The sequence below is a fragment of the Python bivittatus genome, unplaced genomic scaffold (genome assembly GCF_059951505.1).
Source record: "Python bivittatus isolate LINGU-HERP-01145 unplaced genomic scaffold, Pbiv_v1 ctg000020_np1212, whole genome shotgun sequence".
Taxonomy (NCBI): Eukaryota; Metazoa; Chordata; class Lepidosauria; order Squamata; family Pythonidae; genus Python; species Python bivittatus.
In genome coordinates this window covers 82,100,369-82,121,380 of record NW_028277030.1, presented here as the reverse complement: position 1 = coordinate 82,121,380, position 21,012 = coordinate 82,100,369, and the positions used below count along the sequence as shown (strand labels likewise).

The 21,012-nt window shown below is 38.1% G+C and overlaps 1 protein-coding gene across 2 annotated transcripts in view; it reads left to right on the top strand.

Moving 5' to 3' along the window:
* Positions 1–21,012, top strand: part of PRKN (parkin RBR E3 ubiquitin protein ligase) — a 700,377-nt gene that overhangs the window by 577,014 nt on the left and 102,351 nt on the right. For both annotated transcript variants that reach the window (XM_088142815.1, XM_088142813.1), the window contains exons 8-9: positions 16,855–16,916; positions 19,607–19,756. In XM_088142815.1, coding sequence (XP_087998941.1) covers positions 16,855–16,916; positions 19,607–19,756 — 212 coding nt within the window. The remainder of the gene's footprint in view (positions 1–16,854; positions 16,917–19,606; positions 19,757–21,012) is intronic.

The following is a 21,012-nucleotide window of genomic DNA, read 5'->3' as shown; positions in this document are numbered from 1 at the left end:
GTCGCTTCTCACATAATTCTTCAAAACTTTAACAAGCCTCTTTTGTAAATCCAATCTAGGAAAATTATTCAGGTCATTCTCTTGGTTTGTTATTTGTACATCCCTTTTAATTATTAAGACATCAGGCAGTTTCTTTTATATGCCCATTGTAACATTTTTCCATTATCATTCTTGTAGCCTGTCATTTTTAAATTTGCTTTCAAATCAGTCTCAATCATATCAGGTAATACTTGTTCCTCTTCCTATAGAAGAGGCAGACACTCTTAAAATTAACTTCTGGGTCCATTGTTCAAAAATATCCTTCAGTATGTCCAACGTTAAAGTATTTTGCTTCATTCTATATTAGTAAGTCAAGTTTGAGTGTTGTTCTCCTTTAATTGTAATCTTTAGTTCCCTCTAGTGTCCAATGTGTAAAGTCTTATCTTATTATGGTGGTGGTGTTTTTTTAAGAATTCAAAACAAAAGCATTTTCCCATGGGAAGGATTCTTTATGATTAATTCCAAAATCTTATTCCAATTTTATCTGGTCCCTTAGTCCGTTTGTAACTCTAAAATCAAAATTTTAACCACCTTTTTGCTGTTTATTCCCAAAAAAAATTTTTTAAGTCCTTAAATTTGTATTTAAAACTTCTTTTGCTAAGGATTGAAGGAAACTCACGCAGTGATTTCAGACTTGTTGACCCAAAGGTTCCTAACAGCTGAAAAGCAGTTAACAAGCAATTTCTAAAAGTGATTAGAAAAGGAAGTACGCAAACCTAGTGTCCTTTTAAAGTGCTGACCATAGTTTGAGCAAAATGGCTATTCCCTCATCTCCCAGAGCTCTAAATCCTCCAAAGACCACTACTTTGCAGTCTCCTTGTAAGGAGCAACTGTCTGGAGCACTTGTGGGCAACCTCAAGTCTGGAGTGGACTACTCACTAGCTCTTCATTCCGCCGCGGTTTTTGGCTCCGCTTTTTGTGGAGCTGTCTTCAGTTCGCCATTTCTTCCCTGGAAGTCCGTAAGGGGTGGAGTTTGTATCACAGTGCCACAATATGTATTTTGTCTGTTGCCACCACCCCCATCCTGGCAGACTCTATGTTCTCTCTTTTTTTGACTGAAGTGATACTTACTTTAGTTACCTTACAGCTTGAGCGTTTCACCAATAAATAAATAAATAAATAACATAACATAACATAACAAAACATAACATTACAACATAACATAACATAACTGTTAGTGTATCTTCAAATATAATTAAAATATAAATTACTTTTTCTTCATACATATAATTGTACAAGGATAAAATGAGACAAGAAAACTCTTCATGCCTTCTTTTCCTGAGAAAAAAGACTTTTTTTCCATCTAGAATCATTTTTGCCTGGATTGAAAAGATGATGGAAAACCCAATTGGATAGAGCTATGTGAGTTGCAGTTGATTAAGTGTTATGGGAGTCACTTTTATCCTACAGCTTTTTCAAATCAATGAAAATAACGCAAATGAATCATTCTATAGTTTAGATATTTGTTGAGTTGATTTAATCTCTTGATTTAGTAGGATAAAACACTAACAGTCTCTAGTGGGCTATTACCTCACTCATCATCAGCTGCTGAAATGATGAGAGGAGATTCATAGCATCATGGACTTAGAAGCAGCCTCAAGGGTAGTCAGATTAAGTCACCAATCCTTGGATGTGAAGTTAAACCTGTATGTTTAGCCCATGGATAGCTCAAAAGCTGCTCTAACTCCATGGAATACATTTGAAATGGACATAGGTATGCAGACTGTTGAGTGCATGAAGAGTTATGGCTTGCTTGTGTGATTTGCTTTGCTAGTAATGATTCTGCACAGTGAGATGAATGCTGAACTGACCATGTATGTAACTGGCAATTCAGAATTTCTCTGTCCAAAGATAACATCCTAAAACCTATATCCATGGGATTCATGATCACAATTTCTGCTGCTAATTTATTTGATTGACTCAGCATATCGCTTATTTATGTCCTATCCTTTGGTTTGGCATGGGATAATTTTCATTTAAAGGATTCCAAACAGGATTGTGTATGCCGCACAAAACGGGATTGGACTATATTAATTTTACTGCAATCATATCCCATTTGTGAGCTTCTCAGGGATATCTGGTTGGCCACTGGCCACAATTCTTTGGGGCAGATCAAATATGACACTTCTAATCTTCTCAAAATGTATGGTCATACAGTATATGTACCCTTGCTTTACATAGAGCAGTGTTTCTCAAGCTTGACCATTTTAAGTTGTGTGGACTTCAACTCCCAGAATTCCCCAGCCAGCATGCTGGTTGGGACATTATGGGAGTTGAAGTCCACACATCTTAAAGTTGCCAAGGTTGAGAAACACTAGCGCAGAGCATCAGGAAGACCTCACTATCTAATTCAGAATAAGAGAGAAAGAGAACCCTAAGTGACAAAGTATTGGAATACATATTGTCTTTCTGTCCAAGTCAAGAAGGACTATGTGATCAAAATGTTAACTTGAACTGTACTTTAGAATGAATTAGAAATAAACAAACAAACATGAAAATAGGACCAAATATTCATGGAAAAAGTATCACCTCACAAAATGGAAAGAAGGATTCAACTGCCTTCTTTTGTTCACTTTTGTAGAGATTAGTAGATTTGTTCCTGTCCTCCTACAAATTTGGCTCAACTTTGAACAACAAGCTACAGCTGAGTGGGCAGTAGCAGTCAGTTTACAGAGATTAGTTTACAAATAAGGAATTGATTTCCCAGCTTGCTCAGGAGGAAGAATATCAAAAGATTCAAAAAGAAACTCCACTCCCAGGTCCTGTTGAAACTACTCTCTGAATCCCCCCCCCCCAAATTGCAGAAAAATGTAAAAGGGGCTGAACACACTTACCTGTGATGAAGAATAAAAACTTTAAATTCAGTATGTTACATTCTGCTTTACCTACCGGAGTATATATTCAAAACTCTTATAAATTACAATGGTTTTCTTACAATCAGATATTTTCTGGGAAAAATATTATTCACACTTTTAAACATAAAACATTAGACATTGTGATTTTATAAGGAACCAATTTATCCGCAATATGTTTTATGTTTCTAAAACAGCAACTTAACTATAATGTAATGCATATAGTAGGATGCTAAAAAGCATTCTTATTTTGTTTTCTGAATTTCCTGTTTGTTGCAACAAAAAGAGAGAGAGAGAAGTGGATGGAATATTTTTTCTTTTTTTAGTATTTTACTATTTAGTATTTTAAAATTGCTCAGGGAATATATAGCATACATATTTTTATTTTTTTGTTCATACCTAATGTCCTGTCCTGTCCTGTCCTGTCCTGTCCTGTCCTGTCCTGTCCTATTCTATTCTATTCTATTCTATTCTATTCTATTCTATTCTATTCTATTCTATTCTATTCTATTTTTGATATATATATCCTGCATTTCATTATTTTAAAAAAGTCCCAAAACATATATCTTATAGCCCATCTCTATAGTGCAGATGAATAACTCAGGATATCTTATAGCATTTAAAATGCACAATTTTATAGAAAATAACAGTATAAAACAGTCAACGAAAATAACACATAGAATAACAGAGTTCTCCATGTTTTTAGAGGTGAAGTATCAAGTAGCTAATGGTTATATGTTGAGAGAAAAATTTAAACAGAACAGTTCTGAATAAAGTACTGTAATGTAGAGAAAGCCATTTGGAGCTAAAATTTGCCCTCAGTTATTCCAAGATAGGTTTAGTAGTAGTGTAATAAAACCAGATATGACTAATAATTGTAGAAGTACAGTATTTGAGGTGATCTATCACTACTAAATGGTCAGTGATTTTACAACAATGATTGGATGAAAAATATTCCCTTTCGCATATATCTTTTCATCATAGGCCATAATTTTGTCATGCTTATTTTTTATACTTCTGTTTGTCTCATCTATTATACTTTGGCCAGCAACTTTTTTTTAAAAGTGCTAAAATAAGCATTTGTGTTGAATCAGGTTTGATTTGTGGAAATGCCAGCTATTGAACATGTGTTAAACAATTATTATTTAGATATTGTTTATCACAATAGATATTGTAATATTGATATTGACATTGACCTATCATTACTTGGATTCAGCTTCTCTTGGAAATATTTGCAAGTCTTCAGCATTTCCCCAGAATGGGATGTAATAATATATTTTTTAGTCATTGGAGCTTCTGCAGAAGTGGATATGTTTCACCCATTTTATTTTATGATATATTAGTTATATTTATTTTGATAATATTTCATTCCAGTGGTATATTTATTTCTTGTCCAACCCTTTCCAAAATAAATCATGTTTTATTTGCAGGGTGGTCATGTAAACGCATTTATCATTTTAAAGGGTCACAGTATCACACCCTTTGAGAACTCCCGCTTTAAGGACATTTCTGAAAGAGGGACAAATTTTAATTAACTTTCTTTGTTTCATATGCAAAGAAGAAATTTTGCTCTGTAAAACAAAATCTGAAGAAATGTAGTCTTTATAAAATGCCCTGCACTGCTAACAAATTGGGTCCAGCAGGCAAATTGGTGCAGCTTAATTTGTTTCTACAAGGTGGCCCCACGATTCTGACACACTGAACAATTGCCTCACAGAGATGTATTGTGCATTCATTTCTCAAAGTTTTGTGTGAATTATTGACTATTCTAGTACTTGAGGTGGCTCCAAACAGTAGAATTCTAAAGTAAACTGGATGTATTATCTCCATAATGCGACTGGCATTTGCATTCAGTTTTCCATTTATATTGAAGCAGCTTATTTCATCTATTTCCTCTTTTAAAGTCTTGTATTCAACAAGACCTTAATTTGCTGTACAATTCAGGAAAACCATTAAGATTTATAGCAAAGAGTCCTTATGCTCCATGCAATTTCTGCAGCTCATTTCTATAGGACAGTGACGTACGCCCTAATGCTGCAATTAATGTCCACTTACTTGGATGTCAGCACCATTGAACTCAATGGGATGATCTCCTTAGACCCTTAGTTCAATGAAACTGACATTCAAATAGCAGCAAGTAGATATAGGGATGCATAATTCCAGTAAGTCCAGGATGGCATGATGAATCGATGCTACATTTTCTCTGAAAGGATCTACTGTGCATTGAATCATAAAAGTCAGAACCTTGGGAAGCCTCTTTTTTCAGGCTTGTGCAGAAACCAGAAAAAAACAGTTGGGCTGTTTTAATAAATATCAAAAGGGTTTTATGTTCATGTCAAATTTGAAACAATTCTTCCTAATAATTTGTGAAGAGTGCAGAGTCCTACGAATTATTCCTGCCAAGAGTTCTGAAAGCAGAATACTATCCCTTGGTGGTAATATAAGAATAATGGTATGTCACATATAATTCTTTTTGCATTGAACTTGGGTTAATTTCCTTTATCCTCCATCCTATTTTTATATGCAGTTATGATCAGGTCTGTACAAATAGATTTAAAGATATCACTGACATTCTTCATTTATATATTTCATAAATGAGGGCAGAATCTCCTCCTCCAGTGCATTTCAATTTCAAGCTGTCAGTAAACAAAAGAAAAAAAAATGCTAAGATGTCCTATTATACTGGGCATTGGTAGAAGGACAGTGTGTATTGAATGCTGGCATTTTGCATAATTATGTTGCCTGCAGGGTTACCACCTGTCCTAATTTTATCTGATTAAGGTGAAATGCAGAACTGTCCTCATCTTGCCAAGACGAAACAGTGCCAAGTTACATCACAAAGCACAGTGAAGGAGATGATGTGATTATATATATCAGTGGAAAGGATGTGACAGGGAAATATATTTTGGTAGTATTAAATGCATGAAAATAAAGCTGATCATCTAGAGGACTTTGAGTCTTAAAGAAACAAGTCAGTATTTCCTGTCCCAATATTTAATTAATTTTGTGCATAGTATCTGTTTTTGAATGGCCTTTAATAATCTCTGCTGACTGATTGTGACTCCGTATGTGTTTTATCTTTGGTCTAGAGTTTGTTTGCCTTATTTAAAGTGGAAGGCATTTATGTACATTTAAATATTTGTCCAAGTCCCCACTGAAGGCCCATTATAGATTCAGAAAAGTGTGGCTTGGTTTGCAGCAGTCTACCCCAGTATGCTGTCCTCCAAATATATTTAGGCTTCATATTTGCAAGCTGACAGTTCTGGAAGTTGTAGCTTCAGCATATCTGGAGGAAGCACCAGGTTGAGAAAGGTTGGTTAACGGAAACAGAATGTGATATATGGAGACAAGTTGATGTATGTCAGTAAGAGGAGTGAAGCTGCTGTATGCATTGCTGTTTTGGGGTCCCGGAAAGCTATGTGTTACAGCTCTTTTTAAGTGGGCTGAAAACAGGGTGTGGCTGATCGAGATCTGGGATTCAAAGCAGTTCAAGAAACTAGTTCAGAAGTCTGAGGCTGCTTCCACCGTCTGCCATTTACTGACACCACCTTTCCTGCTGTCCCCATTTCTTCTTTCTTGATGACATTCTTTTTCTGGCCAGGGCTTTATTTTTTTTCCTTCTTCCTGTTTCCTGGAGCAACCTAAGATAATCAAAGGTGTGGGTAATAAATTTATGGTTAGGGCAGTACTTCCTGCATCAATCTTAATGGAAGTTCCAATTAATCAGATCATTTTTCAAGACTGAGAACTCTTTCAGCCCCTTTTCATAGCAGTGCAACCAAATTATGAAATGCTGTTTAATGCTGCCAAATTGTTCCAGAAAGTTGTTCTCCTTTTTGGCTGAGTGCTAATTACAGCATCACTGCATAGAGTATATTTATTGCTGATGATGAGTTCTTGGTTGTGTAGAGATGGAAGGACAGTTTGATTCCATATATAAAGAGGTAACACATCAAATATTTACTTCTACAACATAGCTATCTCTTTATCTCTGCATATCTGTCTATCTATCTATCTATCTATCTATCTATCTATCTATCTATCTATCTATCCCCCTTCATGGATCACTGCCTTGTTGTGGCGAAGGGGCTTGCGTAACTCAGTGAAGCCATGAGCTATACCGTGCAGGGCCACCCAAGACGGACAGGTCATGACAGAGAGTTCTGACAAAATGTGGTCCACTGGAGAAGGAAATGGCAACCCACTCCAGTATCCTTGCCAAGAAAACCCCATGGACAATGTTAAAAGGCTAAAAGATATGACGCCGGAAGATGAGCCCCTCAGGTCAGAAGGTGTCCAATATGCTACTGGGGAAGAGCGGAGGGCAATTCCAAGTAGCTCCAGAAAGAGTGAAGCGGCTGGGCCAAAGCCAAAAGAACGTTCAGCTGTGGATGTATCTGGAAGCAAAAAGAAGGTCCGATGCTGTAAAGAACAATATTGTATAGGTACCTGGAATGTAAGATCTATGAACCAAGGCAAGCTGGATGTGGTCAAACATGAGATGGCAAGATTGAACATCGACATCTTGGGAATCAGCGAACTGAAATGGACGGAAATGGATGAATTTAATTCGGGTGACCATTATATCTACTACTGTGGGCAAGAAACCCTTAGAAGAAATGGAGTTGCACTCATAGTCAATAAGAGAGTGGGAAAGGCAGTAATGGGGTACAACCTCAAAAACGACAGAATGATCTCAGTGCGTATCCAAGGCAAACCATTCAATATCACAGTCATCCAAGTCTGTGCCCCAACCACTGATGCTGAAGAAGCTGAAGTTGACCGCTTCTATGAAGACCTACAACACCTTCTAGAACTAGCACCAAAAAAAGATGTCCTTTTCATCATAGGGGATTGGAATGCTAAAGTAGGAAGTCAAGGAGTAATTGGAATAACAGGCAAGTTTGGCCTTGGAGTACAAAATGAAGCAGGGCAAAGGCTAATAGAGTTCTGTCAAGAGAACAAGCTAGTCATAGCAAACACTCTTTTCCAACAACACAAGAGACGACTCTACACATGGACATCACCAGATGGTCAATACCGAAACCAGATTGATTATATACTTTGCAGCCAAAGATGGAGAAGCTCTATACAGACAGCAAAAACAAGACCAGGAGCTGACTGTGGCTCAGATCATGAGCTTCTTACTGCAAAGTTTAGGCTTAAATTGAAGAATGTAGGGAAAACCACTAGACCACTCAGGTATGACTTAGATCATATTCCTTGTGAGTACACAGTGAAGGTGATGAATAGATTTAGAGGATTAGATTTGGTAGACAGAGTGCCTGAAGAACTATGGACGGAGGTCCGTAACATTGTACAGGAGGCAGCAACTAAAACCATCCCAAAGAAAAAGAAATGCAAGAAAGCAAAATGGCTGTCTGATGAGGCTTTACAAATAGCTGCGGAAAGAAGGAATGCGAAAAGCAAGGGTCAAAGGGAAAGATATAAGCAACTGAATGCAGATTTCCAGAGAATAGCAAGGAGAGATAAGAAGGCCTTCTTAAATGAACAATGCAAAGAAATCGAGGAAAACAATAGAATGGGGAAGACTAGAGATCTCGACCAGAAAATTGGAGATATGAAAGGAACGTTTAGTGCAAAGATGGGCATGATAAAGGACAAAAAAGGCAGGGACCTAACAGAAGCAGAAGAGATTAAGAAGAGGTGGCAAGAATACACAGAAGAACTATACAAGAAAGATCTTAATGTCCCTGATGTCCACGCTGGTGTGATCACTGATCTTGAGCCAGACATCCTAGAGAGTGAAGTCAAGTGGGCCTTAGGAAGCATTGCTAACAACAAAGCTAGTGGAGATGACAGTATTCCAGCTGAGTTATTTAAAATACTAAAAGATGATGGTGTTAAAGTGCTGCACTCAATATGCCAGCAAGTTTGGAAAACGCAACAGTGGCCACGGGATTGGAAAAGGTCAGTTTATGTTCCAATTCCAAAGAAGGGCAATGCCAAAGAATGCTCAAACTATCGCACAATTGCACTCATTTCACATGCTAGCAAGGTTATGCTCAAAATCCTACAAACTAGGCTTCAGCAATACATGAACCGAGAACTACTGGATGTACAAGCTGGGTTTCGAAGAGGCAGAGGAACTAGAGATCAAATCGCCAACATTCGCTGGATCATGGAGAAAGCATGAGAGTTCCAGAAAAATATCTACTTCTGCTTCATTGACTATGCAAAAGCCTTTGATTGTGTGGATCACAACAAACTGTGGCAAGTTCTTAAAGAGATGGGAGTATCAGACCACCTTACCTGTCTCCTGAGAAATCTGTATGCGGGCCGAGAAGCAACAGTTAGAACCGGTCATGGAACAACCGATTGGTTCAAAATAGGGAAAGGTGTACGACAAGGCTGTATACTGTCACCCTGCTTATTTAACCTATATGCAGAGTACATCATGAGAAATGCCAGGCTGGAAGAATCACAAGCCGGAATTAAGATTGCAGGGAGAATCATCAACAACCTCAGATATGCAGACGATACCACCCTAATGGCAGAAAGTGAAGAAGAACTAAAGAGCCTCTTGATGAGGGTGAAAGAGGAGAGTGCGAAAGCTGGCTTGAAACTCAACATTAAAAAAACTAAGATCATGGCATCTGGACCCATCAATTCCTGGCAAATAGAAGGGGTAGAAATGGAAGCAGTAACAGACTTCATTTATTTGGGCTCCAAGATCACCGCAGACGGAGACTGCAGCCATGAAATTAAAAGACGCTTGCTCCTTGGGAGGAAAGCTATGGCAAGCCTAGATAGCATATTAAAAAGCAGAGACGTCACCTTGCTGACAAAGATCCGCATAGTCAAAGCTATGGTTTTTCCAGTAGTAATGTATGGCTGTGAGAGCTGGACCATAAAGAAGGCTGAGCGCTGAAGAATTGATGCCTTTGAACTGTGGTGCTGGAGAAGACTCTTGAGAGTCCCCTGGACTGCTAGGAGGTCAAACCAGTCAATCTTAAAGGAAATCAACCCTGATTGCTCATTGGAAGGATCGATAATAAGGCTCATGCTCAGATACTTTGGTCACCTAATGCGAAGAGAGATCTCTTTGGAGAAGACCCTGATGCTGGGAAAGATTGAAGGCAAAAGGAGAAGAGGACAGCAGAGGATGAGATGGTTAGATAGCATCACTGAAGCAATGAGCATGAAACTGAGCAAACTCAGGGAGGCAGTGAAGGACAGGAAGGCCTGGCGCAATATGGTTCATGGGGTCATGAAGAGTCGGACACAACTTAACGACTAAACAACAACAACATCTATCTATCATCTATCTAAATTTTTACACTGCCTCACTCCAAAGACTCAGTTACCCTGAAGCCCTATAATGTTCTTCTACTAATCCAGTGGTTGATTTTTTTAAAAGGATTTTTGCCTTCCACCTGTACATTCTAACTCTCCTTCCAATTCTTGGTAATGAAATTCTACTTTTGCTCCATGACGACTTTTACTCAGCCACTGTTGGTCTTTCTCTGAGAAGACCATTGCCCTTCTTAGAATCATTTTCACAGCATGCAGAAAGTTCCTGTACTCTCTCTAGCTCTCTGAAAAAAGCTGACTATCTTCAAAGACCCATGCCAGCATGAAAGTAGAAATCCAAGACCAGAGCTTGCTTTGGAGATTTCATCTATTCTTTGAATAAAAGATGAAGAAGATAAATCTTTTCATGAACTGGTCTGATTGTGCTAAACAGCAAGGAGGCCACAAGTGCAAAGCACCTTTCACCTTCTATTCATGTCATGAGGTTTCTACTATAATATTTATGGGTACAATATTAGTAAAGAAGGGATGTGCTCTAGAAGAAAGTTACTTTTGAAACAAAACAAAACAAAATTGATATTACTTTGTTCCCTAGGCCTGTTGTGCATATAGCCTCAAGATATGTTCAATAACAATGCAACCAAAGTTAATAAGTATAAATAGCATGGCTGGCAGCAGACAGAATTGCTACTGTTGAAATGAAGCCAAACAAAGTCACCTTGTATCGGAGGAAAAGTGCCCCTTGCTAAGCAAGATAAGCTGTCTGCCAATGTCAGCAGGGAGCTGTCCAGCAGTTTCAGCAAGTGGAGAACTTCATAATGAACCCTAGAAGAGGGGCTGTTCTGATGGCCGTGACACTGCCCAGTCTTTCTGGTTTCCTAGTGGGAACTGTATTTAAGAACATAGTTCCATCATCTTGTTCTGCTCAATAAGCATTGTGCAACTGGAATAAAGCTTCAGATTTGTGCTTTCTACATGTTTGGGGCTGTTAGTAATTTCAGGTACTTCATCCAGTTAACATGCAATATGGTTTTGTTTTGTTTTTTTGATGGTTTTCTGAAATTGACTTTCACTTTGGATTTTTATTATTGGTGTTTTATTACAGTGGGATTGCTGGCTCCATTGAAGCTATATTAGTTTACTTTAAGTACCATCTGATTTCTACCATGGATGGTATTTTTCTTTTTTATATGTGATGGTTTTGGCCACCATGAAATGTCAGATTAATCCATAGAAGGCATGAAGGTAGCTCTTCATGTAGCATTCTTTCTCTCCATTCGTTTTCCGAGGCGGATTCAAATGTATCCGCATATAATTCATATAAATAATATATATAAGTATCAGCCTTCCAAACCCAAGAGAAATTTAAAATCATAACAGTTCCACTTTTTGTTCCCTGAGGCATGTGCACAGATGTTTAAAAATGCACCATCTCATCTACATTTTACTATTTCTACATGGGAGAAATGCTAGTGTACTACTAGTGCATGGATGGTGATCAAGTGTACTATGTGTTAACTGTCTTCACTAGCCACTCTAAATCCCTTGGTCTCCTGGTCTTATAAGATATGGTCAAAATTTGGCCCTGAAATAGCCTTTCTCTTAGCTTGTTTGAATAGACTACCATACAGCGGTGAGATAGAGAGAAAAGTCAATTTTAGCAACTTCTAGAAAGTTAACATATCTAACATTTAGCCCAAAATGAGATTCAAATGAAGACGGGGGAAAAATGCCCAGTTCTTTGAATACTTCTATAATAAATGAAAGCACTCTAAAATGCAAACATTTTCCCTGTTGATATTTTTTCTGCCATAAAGGTTAGCGAGAAGGTATCTTTGAAGCAAATGGCATAGCGGTTCATTTACTTTGAGTAATTTGGCTTTAAAGCAGCCATTAAAATGGGAAGAGCTTCTGCAAGCAGAGGCCAGAGCGCCACACAATCACTCTTGCAGAATTTTCCCTGTTTCAGCTGATATGCTCTGTATATTGCTAGCAAGGCATTTCATGTCATTTGTTTTATCTATTCCAGTCTCAAGCAAGAATTGCATAGCATTTATTGTGCAAGCAAGTAGATTTGATAAAGAAATAGAACAAGAACCAGAAGCCTTTGCTAAGGGATTTGGCAAGATGAATGTCAATATGAACCTGTAACTTCAGCTAATGAACTTGGACATATAACAGGCTAAATTTCTAATCATGTTGTAGACATATGGGATGTGTCTGAGAAGGTAAGTTTCCTACAGCACCAGAGTACCCATCAATAAAATGGGAACACCATAGAAATCCTTCTCTAAGAGCAGGTGGCAGCTGTAGCTAGGAGTGCCCTTGCACAGATTCATCTTGTGTGCCAGTTACCCCCTTTCCTGGACTGGGAGACCTTGCTCATGGTCACTCATGCCTTGGTCACTTCCTGTTTGGATTACTGCAATGTGCTGTACATGGGGCTGCCCTTGAAGTCCACCGGAAGTTACAACTGCTCCAGAATGCGTCAGCATGTGCAGTGATGGGTGCCTCTGCACCCCTGTTGCGTGAGCTGCACTGGCTCTTAGTTTCCTTCCAGGTGCAATTCAGGGTGCTAGTTATTACCTTTAAAGCCCTATATGGCACTGGACCAGGTTATTTATTTATTTGTTTATTTATTTATTTATTTATAAAATTTGTATGCCGCCCCTCTCCCCCCAATATGTCACTCTGGGCGGCTCACAATTAAAATCAGAAACCCCATCAACAATTAAAAATCCCCCCATAAATAGTTAAATAAATAATCCATTAAAAATCAAATCTAAACAACAAACCCTGTACATTATCTGTGGGACCACCTCTCCCTAAGGACATCTGCCCATCCTACCAGATCAGATAGGGTGGGCACGCTCCTAGCCCCTCCCTTAACTGTTGCCATCTTATGGAACCTGGGAAGCATGCCCTCTCTGTGGCAGCCCCTGCCCTGTGGAACGCCCTTTCCCCGGAAGTTTGGTTGGCCCCCACCCTTTTAACCTTCCAAAAAGCACTTAAGACCTGGCTTTTCCCCCAAGTGGTGGGATAGGGTGAGATTGTTGAGATGAACTTGTGTGCTGCATGTGAAAGTTTGGCTACAGTGCCAGGTTTGGTTTTGTTTTGTTCTGGGTTTGGTTTTGGTTTTAATACGTATGGCTCTAATTTTTATTATAAACAGATATTGTTTTATCTTTTGGTTGTGAGCTGCCCAGAGTTGGAGATGGGCAGCTATATACATGTTTTAAATAAATCAATCAATAAACTGTTTTACAGTACTGCAGAAAAAATGGGAAATGCTATCTAGATGATTTTAAAGAAAACAAAAAAACAAGCATTTGCTTAACATTACATTTATTTAGAATTACACCAAAACTGGGATTTTAGGTTTTGTGAGATTATTCTTTGAATGAAAATGTTTCCCAGTTTACCTAGGTTTAGGCAGTTTACTTTATCAAAGGTGGAGCAGTTATTGCGTATTACAATTTCATTGTTTTGGCCATTATTATACAACATCCTTGTAAAAACAATTTTAAAAAACTCTTTCAAAAACAGCTAAATGCTGTGAAAGATACTGTCTAAATTACAGATGGCCCAGCTTTTTTTTTTTTTTACTCCTGGCGACTGCCTGGACAAGTCCCTGCAGTTTTCTTGGCAAGATTTTGGAAGTGGTTTACCATGGCCTTCTTCAAGACAGAGCCACTGGCCCAAGGTCAACCAGCTGGCTTTCTGCCTAAGCCAGGACTAAAACTCACAGTGTCCCTATTTCTAGCCTGATGCCTTAACCACTACACTAAACTGCCTCTCTCCAACTAAATTAGGATGGTCTATATACTCTTCTGAATTTCAGAGAAGACTTCTCATTTTTACATGGAGTTGTTGAGAATGGAATCTGGAGTGGCCTATGTGCAAAATTCCACTACTAAAAAAGATGGCTTTATTTTAGGTCAAGGCACAAAATGATCCCTAGGATCACATCAGTTATGTTTTATGGGCCCATAAGCTCTTTCCTTTTATTTAATTGGCAGTGGGGGCTTCTAAATACATGAAGGGGTATATCACTGTCCTTTGACATTGTGGTGTAGGGAGTAGAGCGTTGTACTAAAACAGAAGTACAAATCTCCATTCAGTTAACCAATCTATATTGTAGGATTTCTGAGGATAAAATAAGGGAACCAAATCAGATATACCACCTTAAGTTCCTAGCTGAAGTGGCATGAAACAATGGGCACTTTGGTACTCTGCAACTTCAAATTACACAATGTAGAGTAGCCGCAGTCCCCAACTAGGGATGGCTCTGTATTACACTCTTTAACATTTCCTCTCCAATATAAAAAGCAACAAGATTTATTTTGCACGTCTGCTATATTGACTTGTCCGTCTGGAGCATGAATGTATTTCTTTATCAAATAAATAGCAATGGACCTTCAGATTATCACCATAAAATAAAAGAAATTGGGTTAGTTCATTAAAAAAAAAATCCTTCTCCAACTTTAGTTGCACTGGAACGGCAGCTGCTATTTGCATTCATGGGAAGAGTGCACTTTCTACTCTGTCCACTGTCTTGATGTACTTTATAAAAAGCTAAAGATCCAGAAATGGAGCCATGCGTAATGTGTCCTAAAAGTTAAGCAAAGGATCACTGTACGCTAGAATTCGGCCAAAGCCTCTATTGACATTCATTAGAAAAGAAAGGATTGAAAAGCTAGCACAGGCCTTTCCCAACCTAACCATCCTCTAGGTGTATGGACTTTAATTCCCAGAGTTCCCCAGACAACATACCAATTATTGGGAATTCTGGGAATTGGTCCATATATCTGAATGATGGCTAGATTGAGAAAGGCTGAGCTAGCATCTTGCTGTCCCTTGCTCACTAGAAAATATCATTCCTGCTTTTTTTCCCTTTGTTTTTAAATAGTTGCCGGCCAGAAGAATATTTTATAGTTTATTTGTTGCTTCATTAAGTTCTTGAGAATCACCAGTCCCCATACTTCTTCCCTTGTCCTCCTTAATCTCTCATTGCCTGTTACCGGATATAATTCAGTCATATTGCTTTCTGCTGTCTATTGTCAATAAGGCAACTGTGATTAAACCTTCAGTCCAAATTCTTTTTTTTTTTTTTTAATGAGAACAAACTGTATGAAGGAGAAAAGGTTAACCAAAAGCAGTGAATTTTAGTACAATGAAGTCACTCACTAAATCCTCTGGCATCAGTGCCTGACACCTCAAGAGTGATTATGGGGTCGTGCAGGTACAGTTCTTCAACACTCACTCAGACATGAGAAGGATAAAGGTCTTGCCTTCACATCAGCATTTTAATTACTTTCAACAGTTAGAGATTTGAAAATGAGTGGAAGGATGAATCAGTATTTATGAGTGCACTGTGATGTCAGTGCAGTAAATTTGGCTATATTTTTATTATAAATCATTATTTGGGGATCTTCATGCAAGTTATAGCAACTTTTTTCTATAAATGGGTTTATTTCTAGTGTTCATATTAATCTCAGTGTTGTGATTTTTTAGAAATTAACAGATTAACCAATCTTGATTTGTGTGTGAGTGTTTGGAATCTTGAATTTCCATGGTACTGTAATTAAGTAATTCTCTAGGGAGAATCTCCTGGAAGGTTTCAGTGCCTTTCCATATAAGTCAAGTAATGTTTATTTCCCTTTTTTCATTATGGTTCTTTGATGTTGCATTTATTATTTTGTATTTCGTTTGATACAATGTCTAAGCTAGTAAATAAATTTGGGAAATAGGAAAAATACTATTTGGGTGGAATATAGATTCAGGTATACAAACCCTAGAAGACTCTGTTATATTTTAGTCAATTGTTTCCACAGATTCTAATCTTGCTATTCTTATTTACCACCTGTGCAATATAAGTATCTATATTGCAAAAAATGTTCAAGGCTAACTCTTCTTCCTTAGTCCCATCCCATAGGCTGCCCCAGCTACCCAACTCAGTCTTAAGGAGCAATGTTCTATGCACAGACGCGTACCTCTGTACCCTCCACATGTTTGGGATTATAGCTCCCACTGTCATGTGTCATTGGCCATGCTAGCAGGGATTAATGCGGTTGGTTCACAATATCTGGCAGGGACTAGATTGCCAACTTTTGCTCTATGGAAGTGTTGTCCAAACTTGGCCACTTTAAGATGAGTGGACGTCAATTCCCAGAATTCCCCAGCCAGCATGGCTGGCTGGGGAATTCTGGGAATTGAAGTCCACTCATCTTAAAGTGGCCAAGTTTGGACAACACTGCTCTATGGGGACCATAACTTACTTGATTAAGAGCAAGATGTCTGAATCAGGAAACTACATGTACAAAATGCAGATCCCTTCAGATGGGTATGTATGTATGTGTATGTATGTATATGTGTGTATGTGTGTGTACATACATAAAACGTTGTGGCATGATTGATTAGAGAACACAGACAGCTAAGACAGGCTGCCGTAGAAAATCCTCTTCTGCTAATTTCCCTATTTCTCAGCATCTCGCATGTGTATCGGTTCCTAAACTATTTTGAAATACAGTGTGGACATATATCCCTTCCAGGTCCACAACATTTTATGATGCTATTTAAGTGGGGTATCCATCTTTGATGCTGTAACTGTGTATCTTCTTGCAGTATATCACACTGAGCCAGTCAGAATAAGTTCTAACCTGCACTTCGGTCTCTTTCTTTACTGCAGCAGGCTGTCCAGATTCATTGATTAAAGAGTTGCATCATTTCAGAATTCTGGGAGAGGAGCAGGTGAGTGAACATCTGAAGGATGGTATCATGGTGTCCTGAAAGATAGACACTAATGAGGCAGCTTCTTCTCTCACCAGGGAAGCGCTGTGTCTCATGACCTTCCCAATGCTCTAATATTGGGGAGCAGGACTCACATACAGTATATGACTTATCTCTCACTCCCTTTCCGCCTTTCTCTCTCTCTCTCAACTGATTTACCGTTATTTTGAGTATCTGTCTTGGCATTTTATTAATTGGTATATACGCTATCTGCCACAGCTTTTCAACTCAGGATCCCTGCAGAAAACAGGCAGTATAAATTACAGATGGGCAAACCAGATGATGGAGTCTGTCTAAACTATAGATAGATATAGGTACTTCATCCTTTCTTTTTATGCATTTGGTTATAGTCCTTAAATACTACCTATCAACTCTTTTCAGAGTTTCAAGTCCCAACACAATAAACACTGATTTAATTATTCTTTTGTATAACACACCTACCTTTTCAAATCAAAGACAGATTTGAATCTGACTTATTTTAGATGTTGGAGTTCCTTGGAATTGTAGCTCAGTGACATCTGAAAGCTATAGGCTCACTACTCCTGGACTATAGGATCAGGAAGAAAACTAACTTTACTGTTTCGAAAAATAGTGGCTGAAGAAAAACATTTCTAACGTTAAAGCAGGGAAATTCTGCCAGTTGTGGATTTTAGTGCAACTTTACAACACCAACACTGTGATGTATTCGCTTGAAGAAAGAAATAGCATGTGTGCTGTTTCTTTTGCTTCAGATAAGTGATTTCTCATTATTAACTGAGCTATTAATAAATAATTATGAAATATGGATAGAAATATGACAGTATATTAGCAAGTACTGTATGTCCATATCTTATATTCCATGTGATTATTAATCCTATTATGGATTATGAAGTTGATGATTCCAAGTTCCCTTCCAACTGTTACTTTCTATGCTTCCAGTAGATCATGCCTTGGGGGGTTTGTGGGTTTGTTTGTCAGGGTGGGAGTGCCTTTATTTAAATATAGTAGGCAATGTAACAAAAGCTACCACCCAGTGCATTATATAAAGCAGTGTTGTCCAAACTTGGCCACTTTAAGATGAGTGGACTTCAACTCCCAGAATTCCCCAGCCAGCATGAAGTCCACTCATCTTAAAGTGGCCAAGTTTGGACAACACTGATATAAAGGAATAGCTTAGTTCCATTATCAGGATCTCACATTTCATCCAGGGAAGTTGTTATAATCTGCAACGAAGGAGAAGGGCTGTACAGGGTTGGAAAAGACCACTCCCTGAATTTCTGGAGTATTCCTACAAGTCTGTGGTTTGACTAGATCATTTCTTAGATCACAGGTAGATAAATCCCAATTTAGCAGGGATTCCAAGCAGACATGGGCTGCCCCAACATATCCTTTGAAGAAAGTCAAAGCAAAACCTCTCTCTCAGGTCTACATACATACATATACTTTGAGTCGAGTGGCTTGAAGGAGAAACAGTTTAAAAAAATAAAACATTTAAAGTACTTTCAGGATAGCTTTTTCCAATCTGGAGTTTTCCAGAAGTGATGTCCTCAATATATGTGGCTGCCCCCAAGCTGGGTAGGTTGTTAGAAGCCAAGGAATCTGATTAAAAACATGTATTCTATAGATACGACAGTAGCATATTTTGCAACTGAATGGCTTCTTGTTAGAATTTAGGACTTGTATTGACTGAGTTATGTGAAATTGAACTGAGAGAGAGATGAAGTTAAAAGATACATTTGAAAATACGCATCTAAAATATAGACAACAGCTTGGTGACTGAATAATGAATTTGGTGAATGCATGTAGCAGGGGTTTTTTTCTTCAGATTCATCTATTCCTTTTTTGTCTTTGGAATAGTGTAGCATAATGGTTTGGCATGGTTCCTGTATAAACATAATATTCCAAGGCAAAAATAGACTTTGCTTCCCAAATTGAATCCAATGAATCAATTCTCACATTATAACTTACCAGGATAAGATGATTCTAAAAAGCAAGCCCTCATTAATTTCAGATTTATGATTTATGGCCAATTATCAAGAGATTTTGGTAATCAAGAGCATAATTCCTTTAATACATAAGAAAGATGTCAGGCCATACAGCCCAAATATGACCTTTGAATGTATGGGAAGAATTCACTACCCCCCTGTAGTACCTACCAGTCTGATGTGTTCCCACTTCCATGGGTGCAGATCAGTACAACACAACACATGATTGCTAATGAGATGTTTCTCTATACTGAAAGTAAGTGATAAATTGTTTTGTCTAATCTAAATGGATATATACAGTAAGTGTTCATATATTATTCTTGGTTTTTGACTCAGGATATTGTGCCTGGATGAAAGCTTCGGAATGCGCAGTATTTAAATCTCGCACCTGTAGTTTGTTTTCCAGTGAATTTTCTGCATTTGTCACATTCTCCAACTCTAGGAGACTCCAGTGGATACAGAGAGCAACAGAAACTTCAGTGCAGAGGTTAATTGTTGTTTCCTAGAACTGGTGAAAAAAAGGCAAGGAGAATGTGTCAGTTCCAAATCAAATTTGTGATAGGCTGAAAAGTTCCTGGCACCTTAATATGAAATAAGATTTTCTATGTTGTCCAGATTAATTGAATTCATTAGTGAAAGATGTTCACCTTTGTAAGCTTTATTAAAGAACCTTTTTTTTCCTTTCAGTACAATCGTTATCAGTGCTACGGTGCAGAAGAATATGTTCTGCAGATGGGTGGTGTTCTGTGTCCCGCTCCAGGATGCGGAGCTGGCCTGCTTCCTGAACCAGATATGAGGAAAATAGTGTGTGAGCCAAGCAACGGACTGGGTTGTGGGGTAAGAAAAATACATCTTCCTAATAATTCTGTATAAGTCAGTTGAAATTTGGGGCGGGGGGGGGGGAGTTCTGACTTTCTCTGCCTTGTTGCTGATCCTGAATCTTATCTTAACAGAAGAGAACCCTATAGATCCCAATAAACAAGTTTAAGTTGAGATTGACCACTTTGTCAGGGAGAATATACCTGTCCCAGAATGCCTGGCTTGAATTGGTTTGCGAAGTTGCTGATCTAAGTGCTGAAGAGTTGGACTGTGCAAATGACAAGGCAAGAGCATTGACACTTTTTAAAACTCCCAGCAGTCAGCAAAATGGTAAAGGATCCGAAGCCAAAGATTTGTTATTTTGTTAGCTGCACTCTCTTTAAATAGGTTGAAAGGGAGGGAGGGCAGAGGCAGGGATAGAAAAAGTCAAGTAAGTAAAATGGTTTGTATGTTTTGAGTAGATCAATGAAGATTAATGCAGGTTAAATGACTGTGTTGAATGAACACTCTTTTTAAAGAAGCAGGGTCAGAAAAGAATTGGAATGGAAGGGCCACAGAAAGAGATTGCCTCTACTTACTTTTGGTCTGTCACAAACAGTGTTGTCAGAGAGCAAAATTCTTCGTGGAAAGAATTAAGAAAATTTAGGACACATAGATGGCATTTTTAAGTTGGCCTTGAAAGTCATGTTTCATTAAAACCTTGGCGCTCGTAATGCATTAGAAAAATATAACAGTACAGTCATTTGAAAATACATCCAAAATACACTTCAGAGGTGTTGGAAGGGAGGGTTTTATGACCCTGAATAAAACTCAACATCAAAACTTATCTTTCTGTAGAAAATCAACACAATGCCAAACAGGTCCTGTATTAGTCTTCTCTTAAGCAAGCTGAAGTTCTATGGTAAACAAGTCAGTTTTACATGGTAGGCGATTAAAAATGTGTTCTCCAAACATTTTGAAAGGCATGGATTGTATCTCTGCCAGGTCATATCCTCGAAGTATTGTGAGTTTTCACCCTTTAATTTGGCTTTTTAGCTGCTGGTGATAGAAACAGCCTTTTTCATAGCATCATTTCAATGCCTTATCTATTCTTCAACATTTCTATCCTCTACAGAGCAGATTAGTAATTTGAAACCGAAAGATATAAATATAAAAAAATATGTTTGGAATAACATGCATTACCAAAATGTACAACAATTATGCTGGAATATTTTTGTTTTCAAAAGCCAAGCTTTCTATATTAGAAAAATTTCCCTGATGATAGATTCCAATGA